This window comes from Cupressus sempervirens, chromosome 8, assembly GCF_028749045.1.
Source record: "Cupressus sempervirens isolate cs-2001-9-10 chromosome 8, ASM2874904v1, whole genome shotgun sequence".
NCBI lineage: Eukaryota > Viridiplantae > Streptophyta > Pinopsida > Cupressales > Cupressaceae > Cupressus > Cupressus sempervirens.
The window spans coordinates 361,725,255-361,741,295 of record NC_143125.1 but is presented as its reverse complement, the minus strand read 5'-3'; the positions used below and the strand labels follow the sequence as shown (position 1 = coordinate 361,741,295).

Here is a 16,041-nt window from a genome sequence, read left to right as displayed (position 1 = left end):
TGGAAGGCAAAAGGGATGCTTAGAAAATGGAAAATTTCACCACATTGAATCCATTTCCAGCCATACTGGAGAATCTAGGGTGGCGTTTCCAGCCATAGTGGAGAATCTAGGGTGGCGTTCGAAGAAAGGATTGTTTGTAACATTGCGTTTTATGCCACTAAATTGCAGACCCAGAAGCTAGACAAAAGGCATCCAAGCATTGAAGAGCTACCTAAACATTATCTTTATCCTCAATCAGAGTGAGGAAAGAGTTATCTGCAAAGTAGACATTGACAAGTTGACAAAGTGATTCAGGCATGGAAATTCTTTTGACAAGGCCAACAGAAATTGTGGATGCAAGCAAATACCCAAAGCCTTCAACAACTAGCACATAAACGGAAGGTGCTAGAGGATAACCTTGGCAAATAGATTTGAAAAACCCAAAAGCGGAGGATTGACACCTATTAATGGTGATGTAAGTAGATGCATCCCCAAAAAGCATTTGCACGAATTGAATAAAACGAGGTCCAAATCCAAGGGCTTTGAGCATCACAATGAAGAAGGACCATTCAATGCGATTGTGGGCTTTAGCAAAGTCTATTTTGAGAAAAATAACATTTTGCTTCCAGTTTCTTGCCCATTCCATGCCTTCCTAGACAACAATAATGTTGTCCAAGATGTACGTGATTTGGTGAAGCTAGTTTGCTTAGGCCGAACAATAAGAGGCCAATATGGCAAATCTTGAGAGCCAGGGATCTGGCAATGATCTTGTATGATACATTGAGCAATGGGTCTCCAATTGCAAATATCCTTTGGGTTCTTGGCTTTGGGTATGAATTTAATGTTCCCTTGATTAAGGATCTGTCTAAGTGATTGAGAGTGAAAAGCTTCCAAGTAGACGTTAGGTAGGTTAGGGCCATAAAGCTTTTTAAAACTCACAAGGAAAGCCATGACAACTAGGGGCCTTGTCATTTTCCATGGAAAAGACAACTTCCTTGAGCTTCTCGAGAGTGAATAATTGGTCACAGAAAGTCCAATGGGCATCTAAGAGATTAGTAGGCACAACTGTTTTACAATCTTGCAAAGCTTGGTCCTTGACAAGAGAAATTTTGGTGCCGTACAAGGTAGGAGAATCCCTAAAGGAGATGTCCTAGCCCCAACAATTAACCACACAACAGAAGTATAGCAATAACACAGTGATTGAGATCCAAATCAACACCAATTCTCATAATATAATTATAAGATTTTCATCCAACATGCACGACTGTAAGGCCTTTCGAGCTATGGCCAAATACATCAATAATTACAAAAATAGTTCTGCAAGACTTGCAACATCCAACTCTAGCTAGCCTAGATCCACAATCTAGTAGAAACCCCAAAAAGAATTTGAACTTGTGCTCACAAGCCACCAAGCAACCTTCTTGTTTCCCAAGCCCACACTTAGCTACTAGCTCTACTGAACTTCACTCCTCTTAGCTATTCCATGTTGAACTCCATGTTGAATGAATGACTCAAGACACCACAAGATCCTCTACTTATACTAAATGAAGCAACAAGTTGGCCTAGCAAGTTTCATTAAATAAACACTCAAACCACAAGTCGACTTGGCAACAAACATTAAATATACGAAATAACTAAATACTTAGGACAAGCCCCAAGTTTACAATGCATATCTAACTCAAAAGACCAAATAAGAGTACGCGCTCTTAGATATAGGTCCATGTGCCATTAAACAATCCAAATCCAAGAGCGCATGAGCCAACTCCTAGGTATCGAAGCTTGCAAAATCAATTTCCAAAGTTTGTCCAGGAAGTCAGGAATTACACTACTAGCAGCCACCAAAATGACTCTCAACTCCAACACGATTACTCCAAACTTTATGTGCACTTAGGACAAGGTCCCTCAATGTACCTCGAACACATCCCCAACTGCGCGAACCATAGGTCCACAAATTTGAGCTTGATGCTCTTGCATATAGGATTGCTGACTACCCTTGGATGCTCCTCCATCAAACACCCCAGGTGCGAAGAAAAGATGTTCTTAATAGCTGGAAGAACATCTTTCAAGATTCAACACATAAATCCTAAATTGGTTTTTCACATACATGCCCTCCCAGTTATCAACTCGTACACTCTTGCCTTTGTTACATTTTTGCAATCCATTCCTTCAATTGACAATTGTTTACTCTGCCTCTTCACATCTTTCCTCGGTGTACCATAGGTCTAGTTTCCATGCTGATCTCTAACCCCTTGCGAATTCTTCAACTCAACTTGCGTGGTTCCTCCTACCAAGTTCTGCATTATGCAAAAAACTTAGGGAAAACTTCCTGCCACCCTTTTCAACAATAAACACATTCTTGACACAATCATGCACTAGCTTGCAATCATACTGCCAAGGTTGACCAAGTAATATGTGACAACTACTCATGTCCACAATATCGCACAACACTTGATCAACATATTGTCCAGTTTGAAAATTAACAAGACATTGCTCCCTCACTTCCAAAGCATGTTCATCTTATAATCAACTGATCCTATAGGGACTAGGATTTCTTATTCTCTTCAAACCAAGTTTCTAAACCATCTCCTTGACAACTTGGTTATCAGTACTACCGCCATCTACAATCACATTCCAACATTTACCTCCAGACTTGCAACAAGTCCTGGAGAAATTCCTTCTTTGACAAGGTTCCAACACTTTCTTACCAAGCAACACTTGTTGAACCAGCAAGTTCTCCTCCTACTCGGGTTCATTCACTGAATCCACATTCTCATTTACCGCAATGGCTCTTTTATCACCAGCCTTCTGGGGACATTCAAAAGATTTGTGAACTTCTCCACATTTGAAACAAGTACCCTTAAATGCACCTCTCTTTGTTCTATTCCTTTGTTCAATAGGTTTTGGTTCATCCTTAGCAATCTGTTTGTTCCTCACCAAGCGATCTTGCTTCTCCTTTCCTTGAGAATTACCTTGATGTCTTCTCTTCAACTTCTCTTCTGCCCTCAGAGCATACTGATAAGCATCCTCAACTGAAACAATCTTTAGCATACCAATCTCATCCTGGATATTGATCACAAACCATTAATATACCCAGCCACCTTTTCTTTAGACAACTCTCTATGCCTAGATTAGATACTCAACTTGTAAAACTCTTTAGTAAAATCTTTCACAGTCATATCTTTCTACTTTAAATTCTGCAACTTCTTAAACAATAAAAGTTCATAATTAGCAGGAATGAACTTAGCCTCAATTTAGTTACCATCAATCTCCACCTAGTGATCTTCATTTCACCTTTCTCTTCTCTATCTTTTTGTAGTTCTTTCCACCATAAAGCAACATGCCCTTTGAATTCACTCTGTGCCAACCTCACTCTAAGCGGATCTCCAATTTCCTCTAATTGAAAGTAGTCTTTCATCTCACCAATCCAATCAATCAGGTCTTTAGGATTCAAAGTACCTGAGAAATTAGAAACATCCATCTTATGCTTCAATTTCAATTGAGCTTGAGATTTATCCAATCGACGAGTTCTATCTTCCACAGGTCTTTCTATCTGATCAACTCTGTCTTCACCACTAGATCCAACAACCTCAAAGTCTTTAGCAACTTCCTCATAAACATCTTCAGTACCCAGATTCCTAGGTACACTAGTTATAGCTCTCATGATCTTAGCGACCATATCATTTTTTAACTCCATCTCAGATCTAAAATCCACTTTAACCTTCTCTGAAATCTTAGTGTCCACAACATCTCATAGATCTACAATCGCCTTAGGGTCCAATCTTCTCGAAGGCATCTTCCAAGATCATTGCAAACCCAAAGCAACAAAACCACAATTTTAACTAGGCTCTAATACCACTTGATGCAGTACAAGGCAAGAGAATTGCCAAAGGAGATGTCCTAGCCCCCAACAATTAACCACACAATGAAAGTATAACAATAACATAGAGATTTAGATTCAAATCAACACCAATTTTCATAATAGAATCATAAGATTTTTTTCCAACATGGCTGACTGTAAGGCCTTCGAGTTATGACCAAATACATCAGTAATTACGAAAACAATTTTGCAACACTTCGCAGGATCCAACTCTAGCTAGCCCAAATCCAGAATTTGGTAGAAACCCCAAGAAGAATTTGAACTTGTGCTCAAAAGCCTCCAAGCAACTTTCTTGTTTCCAAAGCCCACACTTAGCTACTAGCTTTGCTAAACTTCGCTCCTCTCAGCTATTCTGTGCTAAACTCCATGTTGGATGAATGACTCAAGACACCACAAGACCCTCTACTTATACTAAACGAATCAACGAGTTGATCTAGCAAGTTACATTAAATAAACCCTCAAGCCACAAGTTGGCTTGGCAACAGACATTAAATACATGAAATAACTAAATACTTAGGTCAAGCCCCAAGTTTACAATGCACAACGAACTCAAAAGATCAAATAAGAGTACGTGCTCTTAGACATAGGTCCATGTGCCATGCAACGATCAAAATCCAAGAGCGCATGAGCCAACTCCCACAGATGGAAGTTTGCAAAAACAATCTCCAAAGTTTGTCCAGGAATTCAGGAACACACTACCAACAACCGCCAAAACGGCTCTAATTCCATCACCATTACTCCAAACTTTATGTGCACTTAGGACAAGGTTCCCCAATGTACCTCGAACACATCTCCAATTGTGTGAACCATCGGTCCACAAATTCAAGCTCGATGCTTCTGCATGCAGGATTGCTGACTACCCCAAGATGCTCTTACATCAAATTTCCTGCACTTAGAACACCACCTCATAATGTTGGGCAAAACTTTGAAGAATGTTAGGAAGCTCTATGAGAATAGATTGTCTTATAATTCTTTTGATACCTGAGGAAGTATGACAAGCTCTAAGAGCCATGAAAAACTCCTTCAAAGCTTTGTACCCCACTTTAAGCAAATGCAACTTGGCTTTAATTGAAGCTCCTCTGGTAGAATGTTGATCAACAATCTTCTTTTGGTGTTTGAGTTGAGCTAGCTTAACTTGCAAGTCCGCATCAAAATGATTTGAAGCTAGAGCTTAAGTGGTTGCATGAAGATTCTTGGTGTTGGCAACATAGGACTACTGACTATACATTGCAAGTTGTTGATCATAAATGTAGAGAAATCTCACAGCACAAGTCATGGCATCATTTTACCAATCAATCCACCTAGTTTGAAGATACAACCTAGGCTCTAGGTTCCAACCCTATTGAATGTTGGCCATGGTGGCTTGGTGATGAAGCAGAGATGTGTTGAGATAAAAATTCATCTTGGACGGATGCATTCTAGATGTCTGCCATTCAAAACAAAGCTTAATTGTAGAAAATAGCCTTGACATGAGTGGGATTGGAAAATCGAAACAAAAAAAGCCCTTAGTAAGGCTTTGAACACCATCAAGGCGGATCCCTTGGGGAGTCCAAGCCTTAGAAACCCATTGCTCTAGCATGGTTTCAAGAGGGACCCTACGCACAAAATAGCCTATTGAAGTATTTTTTTCAACTTTTTCACATGTTTTATCAAAATCTTGAATGGGAAGCACAACATTAGGGGAAGACGTACCTCGTGAAACTCTTGTGACACAATTTTGTTAGGGATTATAACCATTTTGAAGTAAATTAAAATAACAGTTATGTAAATAAAATTATGGTTTTATACCAACTTTCTCTTAAGTTAATAACTTAATACTTTTTGTCCAATTTACGTACATGGATATTGCTTGCTGTCTTTTAGATAGATGTATTTAAGTTATATATGTGGTACATATTATATAATATAGTAATACTTTGATAGGTGTATTTGTGGAATAATTATTCAACAGTAGAGGGTGAGGGTGTCTGATTTTCAGACCAATTGATTGCCAGTATTAATTGTGAATTTGAGGGGCTTTTCAAGGATTTTATAGAATGTTTGACATAAAGATGGAGTAAATCCAAAGTTTTACTTGCATTGCTGACATCAGGTGTATATGATCTTTACAGGTTCTTACCCTTCTGCAATTTGGTGGGTATACTCTTGTTCGAAACTCAAAGGACCTTTTCGTAAGTTTTGGATTTGAAACACAACCTGTGCTTATTGGGCTTCTTATTTTTCAGGTAAGTTCTTTGTTTTACTTCTAACCTACACACATTTACTTTTTCTCCAGATGAATATTATAACAGAATCAGCTGGACCAATATGACTAGGAACTCTCTGTGGTTTGTTCCATAACATGGCTGAATATTACTGTTTCTAATAAACCTTGACTGTCACGCTGACTAATTCCAAATGAATACATGAATTCCATTCTTTGGATGAAAGTAAACAGAAACTCCTAAAGGGAATTTTGAGTGTATTTGCAACTTATGATTATGTTAATACATTGGTACAAATTGGAGGAAATGCATCTATGCATAGTTGGCATAATCGCCGAAAAATCGATGAATTTTTACCAATCGCCGAGTTTTTGGGACTGGCAAGTTTTTTCCAGATTTAATCGCAACTCAGCTAGAGAAAAAATCACTGATTAGTTTTTCAGAATAACTCTTTTAAAAAAAAAAAATTATCAATTTTTTTTTTGTTAAAAACAAAAGGCAAAAAGCCTATATATATTAAGTATAATAGAGAATTACAGCATGCTAGTAGAGCTGGGAAAAGGAAGATGTGATTGTAATGGTGTATTTACTTCTAGTTTGACACAAACTATTTATTATTATGTTTCCCGCCATCAGCATTCCTCATGAGAATGCGATTTTGTATCCACTATGCATTTATATATATCTAAATTTTGCTTGTTTCTTTTTTGTTCTCTTTAATTAACTCATTAGATGCATCTTCTCATTGAAATTTGCAAAAAATGTATTTTGAATTAAATTTTAGCGGTTTTTTTAGGTTTCCGAGTTTTCCCAAGTTTTTTTTTTAAAAATGGCCGATTTTTTCCTGAATAAACTATTAGGGGGCTTGGTGAGTTGTTGCTGAGTTCGAGTTTTCCAACTATGCATCTATGTTCAACTTTTCTTAAAAAAAACCAATAAAATGAGTTGACAGAAGATAATTTGACGTTAATGTCTCATGAAAGAATACAAACTCCAGAAGGAAAATTGGTCACAGGGGTCTTGACAACAGGTCCAATATGAGAATATTCAGGAGTAGAAGATGTTATCTTGAGCCTGGCCTTTTGTGTCGATAGTCCTATACAGCAACCTTACATTTGTTGCTCTTAAAAAACTAATTGATAAACACAATGATAACAGGAAGTAGCGACTGATTATGAGGTTCTAAAGGCATTTAAAGAACTTGAAGGTTAAACAATTAGGTTCTAGGCTCTGGATTTGCATTAGGATAAACCATGGCAACTTTACGATTAAGCCTCAATGTAAATAGGGAAAATCTGATCCAGTTTACAGGTAATGGGTCAAAGTGTACTACTGTAAGGCATTGTAAAACCTATGAGATAATCTGGAAAACAAATAGCTAAGGAGATAAAGCATATTGGCTATGGCTTTTTCTAGCAGCCCTAAGAGGCATGCCCATCAATTGTTATGGAAAATTTGAACCAACCTCCCAAATTATATGGATGAGATTAAGAAAGGCCTTTGAAGAAGAATTCAAGCTGCTTTGGTATAGCAATATAGAAAGCTATAATAGAAAACAAGGTAAAGTGAAATTAAGAGGTTATAATCATAAGCTCAAAGGGTTACTCATAAAGCTAGAAAAAGGAACATGTTAATGATCTAAAGAAAGATGGTTTATTGAAAGTCCTGTACCTCCATTAAAAAACAACCACCTGAAATTGGTGCTGCCATTGTCCTATCCAAACTGGCTGATAGTGAGAACAAATAAAGTTGCATCAATAAAAAAGGGCAAATTAACTCAACCGATTTGGTTTATTTGAAACAAGCATAGAATCACCCTAGCCAAACTGGCTGGTAGTGAGTGCAAATAATGTTGTGTCAATACCAAAATGGCAAACTAACCCCCCCCCGATTTTGGTTCATGCTATAGAGACAGAGGTTGAAATAAAATGGGACCCAAGAGTACTACCGTTGAAGAATCTATTGCAAACAAAGTACTTGGAAATGGAAGACTTCAATAGAATACCTTCCAGATTACTACAATGATGAATGATATTCATTGATAAACATATTTGACACAAACATAGACACATCATACGATTTCCATAAATATGAATATGAGCATTCTGTCAAACAGTTGGTTTGAAACTACAAGCAAATAAGTTATTACCTGGAATGAGATGTTCAAACCTCTGAGTGATATAATATGTTGAAGATGTCAACACCTCACTGCTGACCTGCCTGTTAATCATTGAATTTTTTTGTATGATATAGCAAGAATGAATATAAGTTAAAATTAAGGTTGCATGGGTATGCGTACCCACATCCCTAGGATGCGTACCCAAGTACCCGAGTACCGGGTACTCAATGCAGAGCATCATAGCTTTTATGATTTCTGATTTTGTTTCGGCTTTTTATTTGCATATCAGCTTGATGTTTATCAAGCTTAATTCGACATGTAATCAATTTGAAACTTTGATACAATACTGATTAATAGTAAACTTTATCACTGTTTAAGTCAAAATTTATCATGTGCAATAAATCATTGTTATACGATTTATGATCTTCTTGTTCATGTTCAAAATCTGCCTTCTCTATTATGCATCTAAACATTTAGCATGTATTATTATGACAAACATATTGCAAATCTGTACCTGAAAACAACACATTACATCTGCAAGCTTAATGACTATTCTTGTTTTGAAAAACCATTGTTATTACTCATATTTTAAGTGTTTCTATAAATTTTAATTTATATTTAAAAAAAACTGACATACCCAAGTACCCCCATCCCCTATTTTGAAAAATAGCCATAGCCGTAACCAACCCCCGTCCCCATACCTTAAGTACCGGGCACATGTATCCACTTACTGGCTTGTTGTTTCGGTTTTTTTTTTTTGTGTATCAGCTTGTTTGTTTATCAAGCTTGATTCAATATGTAATCAATTTGAAACTTTGATACAATACTGATTAACAGTAAACTTTATCACTGTTCAAGTCAGAAGTTTATCATTTACAGTGTGTCATTGTTTTATGATTTATGATCTTCTTGTTCATGTTTAAAGTCTGCCTTCTCTGTTATGCATCTAAACATTTAGTAATATTATCATTACAAAGTTACAAACATATTTCAAATCTGAAACTGAAAACAGTACATTTCATTTGCAAACTTTATCACTGCTCTTGTTTTGAAAAGCTATTGTCATGACTCATATTTTAAGATTTTCTATAAATATTAAAATATATTAAAAAATTGACATTCAAAATACATTAAAAAAATTGACATTCCCAAAGTACCCCCATACCCTATTTTGAAAAATAGCCGTACCCGTACCTGTACCCTAAGTATCCAAGTACACCCGTCCCCATGTAACCTTGGTTTGCATTAATGACCAATTGTACAACTGCTTAAGAATGGACAGTAGGCTGCAAGCCATAGTAAAAACACTGCAGTCCATAGAAATATATTATTGATGGCTAGCATCTGTCAATATTGCTTTAAAGTCAACTTATGCTATGGCAGTCATAAAGTTAACTCCTTTCAAAAGTATGGTTTGCTGATAATTTTTTTAAAGGTGATCAATGTTAAAAAATTCAATGATTTCTTTTTTCTTCCTTTTTGTGATCAGTACACAACACAGTCACCATAACCCAAAAATGAAAGCTTAACTGGTAACAACACAGAGAACAAAATACATTGAAATCACACACCGAACTGGAAACGTGGAAAATCTTTGCAAATATAAACACTGAAAACCAAAACCACAAATATCAGCTAAATCTGAAACTCAATCTGCAATTTTAGCACAATTGCAATTCCTGAATAAAACCATTAGAAAAGGAATAAAGGTTTTTATACCAAACCAATTGTTACTGCACACTGGTAAATCTTGGATGAAATTAGTTTGAAAACTAGCAAGGTTTTCATTTTCGAAGCTTTCAAATTTCTGAAGGAATTCTGCCCTTGGGAAATGGAGCTGATGAATGTGTGTTCATACTTCAGAAATGAAAATAACTCCAAAAACAATGTTGTCTTTTTCAATTTTTTTGTTTCCTTTAATAAAATAACATAAAGTGACCTTATGACTGCTTCTCAGCACCTTGAGCTGAGCAATTTTTTAATTGCACACTTAAAACACATTGTGAGATAATTATATATAAGTTATCATTTGATTTTACCTTTCCAATAGCTTTAATATTTTAATTATGTAATTCCCATTTAAAATAGGTCTTGCAAAGAAGATTAAATAAGCCAATTAATTTGTCTTAATAATTCCACCAATTCCTTAAGTTCATAGGACTTTAGTTCTTGACAAGTTGAGGCTATATTCGCATGAGGAACTGGCTATTATTGTTCGAATTTCTTTTTGAAAATATTAGCACTCCCCAAGAATTTTGGAATGTAATGTCCCTATTTTTGGTCAGCCTGCAGTTTAATTAGTTCCAGCTTTCTTGGAGGGTGCCGGCTTTTTGGAAATGGAATTCATTTGTTTGCATTGTGTTATGGGGATGAAGTGGAGTACACTAATGCTATTTTCTGTACTCTCCAAGCTTCTTGGAGAATATTCTAATTTTGGAAAGTATCATATATATTAAGTTGGATCTCCAGTGAGTTACTGAGTAGGTTGGTGTGTTAGAATTCACTCTCAGGTGATTATTGTATTTCTGCAATTTCTGGATATGTGGAAAATAATTTCAATAATTAAATATTTAAAATTTGTCAAAAGAGAACTTGTTTTAATTATTTAATAACTACGTACCCTGGGGACATGTCCCTTCCCGAAAAGCCAAGGTTTCTGAGACTGGGATGTCCCCAAGAAGGGGGACGGGTATGGGACGTCCCTTGCTGTCCCCATTTTGGCAAAAAGTGCAGGAGACATCCCTGGTACTTGGGGATGTTTGGGAAAGAAACAAGGGACAGCCGGCCGTCCCCGGTATGGAAAGAGGAATGATGAATGATGAAAAAACGACCACATTGTGGTTGTTATGGCATTTGTTTGGTTTTGCCTGTGAAGTTGGAGTGTGTTGCGACTTGCTTCATTTTAATATATTTTATTTTCTATGTTGAACACTTGAACATGATGAATGATGAAACTTTATGACAGCCCTCTAGCCTTTGGGCATATTTAGATTTCCAGATTTTTTTATGATATTGTTCACTGTTAAACTTATATTTAAATGTTTTTGTTCACATATTGATATGCATATTGACAATTGAGAACTGAAATCGGTTATTATTTATAGATTGCATTCAAATGGTGTATGTTAAGGTTCTATAATGTTTAAATGACATGCTTTGTGCTTAGTTTCATATGAATGACATGTATAGTTGCAAATTTCAGTGTATATTTGAAAATTTCCTTATAAGCCACCCCCTCCCCCCACCCCACCCTGTCCTCAAAATCGGCAAAAAAATTTGTTGTCCCAGAAACCTTTCTTGCCGTACGCTGCCGTCCCCATCCCAGAAACTCAGGGGAACACAGGTTAATAAGGTGAATTTGAGTAACTAAAGTGCTGGGAAAGTTTATCAATGAAATAAAATCACTTTATGGAACAAAAAGGAATTTTATTTTGAAGTGATTTTTGAAAAGTTCTTAAGAAAATTATAAAAGTGGCGAAAGAGGCTTTTGGTCATTCATTCTGGATTTTCATCTTTGGTGAAATTCTTGGTGGGAATTGGAGCTGTTGTGCTCTTTTTGAACTTTGGGACCTACGGTAGTGGGTCCATCCCCCGGCAACCTCCAGTTGCTGGTCTGGTTTGAACTGTGTTTTGGTTCTGTTCCACTCCTCTGTGGTTCCTACAGCCTGTGGGTCCGGGTCAGAGAAATCCAGGCAAACCTAAGCTGAATTTTGCCTCCAAATTTGTATTTTTTGGCATACTATTTGGTGTTGCTCTCTTCAATGGGTTTCTGAGATAAATATTTCAATTCTTGTGTGGAATTATAATACTGCAGCATGTTTTCCTTTTACTTTGATGAACAATTCTCTCTTCTCTAAGACTGCTATTTGAATTACTGTGATCACTGAATTCTGTTGATTTCAGAATTTGTACAGTGTTAGTTCTAAATTTGTAGTTCCATAGGATAGTTTTGTTCCTTTCACCACGTGAGAGTTGAGACTGAAATAAATCCAATAACAGAACCTCAAAAAGTAAATCGCTCATTCACTTACGAGCAGCATGGGTTAAACATTACATTGAAAAACTCCAGTTATGAGCCTTCCTATACAACATTCCCTACATACAAATGAGTGAGCAATTATGAATACTCAAAACTATAAGATGATAAGATGTGCTATGCGATATTTGCATGCTTGTTCATGAGGCTTATAGGAGCAATGTATTGTTTGTTTCCAGAATTTCATATTGCAAGTAACCTAGCAATCAATGATCCAGCTGCAGATGCCAAATAATAATTCCACAGAAGAATTGAATTATTTTTCTTTGTTATTTGACTATTAGCATAGCGGTGTAGTATAAACTTAATTACTGCTGCATATGTGGGTATTTTAAATTTTTGATTTTTATGTGTTTTTGTATGGATGAACCCAAAATGAATCCAATTTCCAAAAACATTTCTGACTGAACCATGTACCCAAACTCCAAAGCTGATTCTGACTGCGAACTGGAATGCTAACCGGCAACTTATCTTGGGACAGAAACACCTTCAGTAGAGATTGGTTTCAGCAGTGAAAGTTTGTCTTAGCTGATTGCAGGTGGAGTCAGTCAAATTTTATAAGTTTGCTGAATCAGATTTATGGGTATTGATTTTGTGTTGTAGGTTCAAGGATTTTTGATTTTTGTTGAGGATGTATTTTTGGGTCAAATTATTCACTGAAATGTCAAGTGTGCAATTATTAAAGGCAAATTTAAAATATTATGTATTTATTGCTGTTGAGTATCACTTCTAGCTGTAACATTAAAAGGATTAAAGGGGAGGTTTGTAGTGTCAAATTATTCACTGAAGTGTCAAGTGTGCAATGATTAAAGGAAAATTAAAAAATTATGTATTTATTGCTGTTGAGTATCACTTCTAGCTGTAACATTAAAAGGATTAAAGGGGAGGTTTGTAGTGTCAAATTATTCACTAAAGTGTCAAGTGTGCAATGATTAAAGGCAAATTTAACATATTATGTATTTACTATTTATTGTTGCCGAGTGTCACTTCTAGCTGTAAACATTAGAAGGATTAAAGGGTTTGTAGCATTTAAGATATGCTTAAAGGTTTTAGGAGAATCCAACATAGCTTCAAGGCTAGAAAAAAATCCTGGGAAAAGGAATAATTTATCTTGTGGTGGGCTCTTGTATGACTAAAACTCCAGTTTGCCTTTTTGAAGATTTCAATCAAGGAGAATAAAGCATATGAAAGGAAATCATCAGCACAGGGGATGGAAGTGCAGCACCATATGGGAAGTTGTGTAACTTTCAAAACTCAAAGTTGCCGAGCATTGAAGGGGTTGTAATGGTTTCAAGGATCTTTGTTGGCTGCCAAACTTTCTTAGAAAGGCCCAAGCCTTTAAAATTAGTTAGAGTTGAAGCCCAGCGATTGTGGGACACAAGGATCTTTTGTTAGTATTTTCTGCTTGCCACCTTATGCAAATGCCAATTTTGAATTCCTGAGTGTCATCTGCTATATTTGCATGCATGGGCATATTGAAGTGTTAGTTTTAAGAGTTTGGATGAGTGGAGGCAAGAATTTACATTTTGTGAAACTTTATGTTGATCACAGCCTTAAAACAAGGCCAGATCGAGGAAGAGCAAGTTATAGCACAATTTTGTTAGCAAGAATATAGTGCACACATTTATGAGAGCTGCAGGATTCTGACTTGGGAGTAGTTCCAAATCTTTTTTGTTAGGTGAATCCATGAACAGCTTTCCCATTTAGAGTGTTTGATTTTGTTGTTGAGAGGTCAAAAAGTCAAATATCTATTTTTTTCAACGGTGTGATAAAATCTTCCAATTTTCATTTTTGGTCATATAAATATGAAAGACAATTTCCTTGATACAATGCCTTAAGATTTCTATGGAGTTGTAATGATTTTTATATCACAATAAATGTTCCAAAACCACCAGAATAGATTATTATAACAATTACAGTCAGAAACTCTTAAAAGTGGTTTGCATACAAAACTATTTGACAATAACATTTCAGTGCATCTCTCATTGAATAATTGCAAAAACTTTGGTTTGAGAATTGAGGGAGGTTCTTACAAGAATGGATTAGAATAAGGACATTACATATAAAGCTAGAACAAGAGACAACAACAAAAACTAAAATAAATTGGGATCACTGTGCAATGATGTGGACTCAAAAACACTGAAGATACCATATGTCCAAAGAAAGAGGTTAGCATCAACATGATTGTTATAGAGACAATACGAAGTATTGGATTTTACTTTGTTTACTTGACCCTAAGCAAAGATGGCTATAGATTTGGGCCCAAATATAGAAAAATAAATACGTCATGAAACAAGAGCTTAAAATAGAGCACGCTGTGGATATGGAATGCCACTAAATCCAAATGCAAATGCAACTATGATAACAAATCAATTGCAGTGGAAATAATTTACTGCAAAGCAAATACTTCATAGTATTGTATCAATTGAACTAGTGGATTCATTACAAAGCATTCTTGAATCTCAACTACGATTTCTAGGAAGAATGAGATGGCACATGTTATGGCTGATTTAGAATTTGGAGATAATGAAGATTTCATAACTGAACTGATTGATAGTTAACATGTCTATAATAAATGCAGTCTCACAATGAATAGATGGCATTCATCATGGAGACTTGCATTTACACTCGCTTCTTGTTACACAACATACAGCATTTTGTTCTTTAATTTATGTATCTTTGATTGTTTATTATTTGTAGATTTTCTAGCTTCCCGTTATTTTACACCTATGTAGTTTCTCAGTTTTATTGATTTATGTTTCAATGTGTACTAACTGTGTCTGTTACTTTTCTGGTTTGAATATGCAGCATACAATAATGCCTATTCATCATCTTGTGAGTTTTGCTCTCAATCTTGTTAGTCGTGCTTTTGAGTTCCAGGTAAACTCTTATTAACCACTATATGTTTGATCTTTTCTGGAATTTTATGCATTATATAAGTTGCATCGTGTAGGTTCGTGTTCTCATATTGCACTGTTCTAAAACCTTGGTGGATAATTTGTATTCATCAGTGAGGCTTGCTTGGGTTTCGAAATATGTAATGCTGTGTTCCTTTATCTGGTTTGGCTCTTCCAGCAATCTCTTATTTTGTTTTTCCTGACGCAGGCCGATGCCTTTGCAAAGTCCCTTGGATATGGCGCTCCTCTCCGAGCAGGACTGATAAAATTGCAGGTAAGACCATTGTGGTTGAGCTAGTACTTTTGATTCTTAAATTCATGCTGCACTGTCTTTGAGATTTATCTGATTCCAAGTGGTATGCACAGGAGGAAAATTTGTCAGCTATGAACACTGATCCCTGGTACTCTGCATATCATTATTCTCACCCACCTCTTGTAGAGAGGCTTGCTGCACTTGATGAGTCTGATAAAAAAGAGAAATAGCAGCATTTTGTAAATTTTGTATTACTGATTACATCAGTTTGATTCATCTGTAACTGCGATCCATCCAGTTTTTCTTCCAGATTGGATGCCCATACATTTTGATGCTAATTTTGATGAACTGCAGAAGGCTTTTCGATGAAGAAAACATTATTTCTGTGGCTATGATAGCATTTTATAATTGTCTGTATTCAGTGTTTGCATATCAATGGAAGGTTATAATAGAATCAATGTTTTGGATAATGACTATGTCAATTCTTTCTTTGTCTATCTATTCTTGGACTAAGGTGGATGAATATTAGCATTTAAGTTTTGTTTTCAATCTGGTTAACTGCAACAGCTATACAGGCTTTGGGGATTTCATATACTATTTATGGTCAAAACTACTTTAGTTGTACTGTAAGTGGAATTTGACACCTCCCCAATACATGGAAACAATAATGCAAGCA

At 36.0% G+C, this 16,041-nt stretch overlaps 1 protein-coding gene across 1 annotated transcript in view; it reads left to right on the top strand.

Annotated features, from left to right (window-relative positions):
• ATSTE24 (Peptidase family M48 family protein) overlaps positions 1-15,835 on the top strand; it is a 50,546-nt gene extending 34,711 nt beyond the window's left edge. Inside the window, exons 11-14 of the mRNA XM_089797717.1 lie at positions 5,968-6,081; positions 15,024-15,095; positions 15,321-15,386; positions 15,479-15,835. Of these exons, the coding sequence (XP_089653843.1) occupies positions 5,968-6,081; positions 15,024-15,095; positions 15,321-15,386; positions 15,479-15,595 (369 nt within the window). The 3' untranslated portion in view covers positions 15,596-15,835. The remainder of the gene's footprint in view (positions 1-5,967; positions 6,082-15,023; positions 15,096-15,320; positions 15,387-15,478) is intronic.
• The last annotated feature ends 206 nt before the right edge of the window (positions 15,836-16,041 follow it).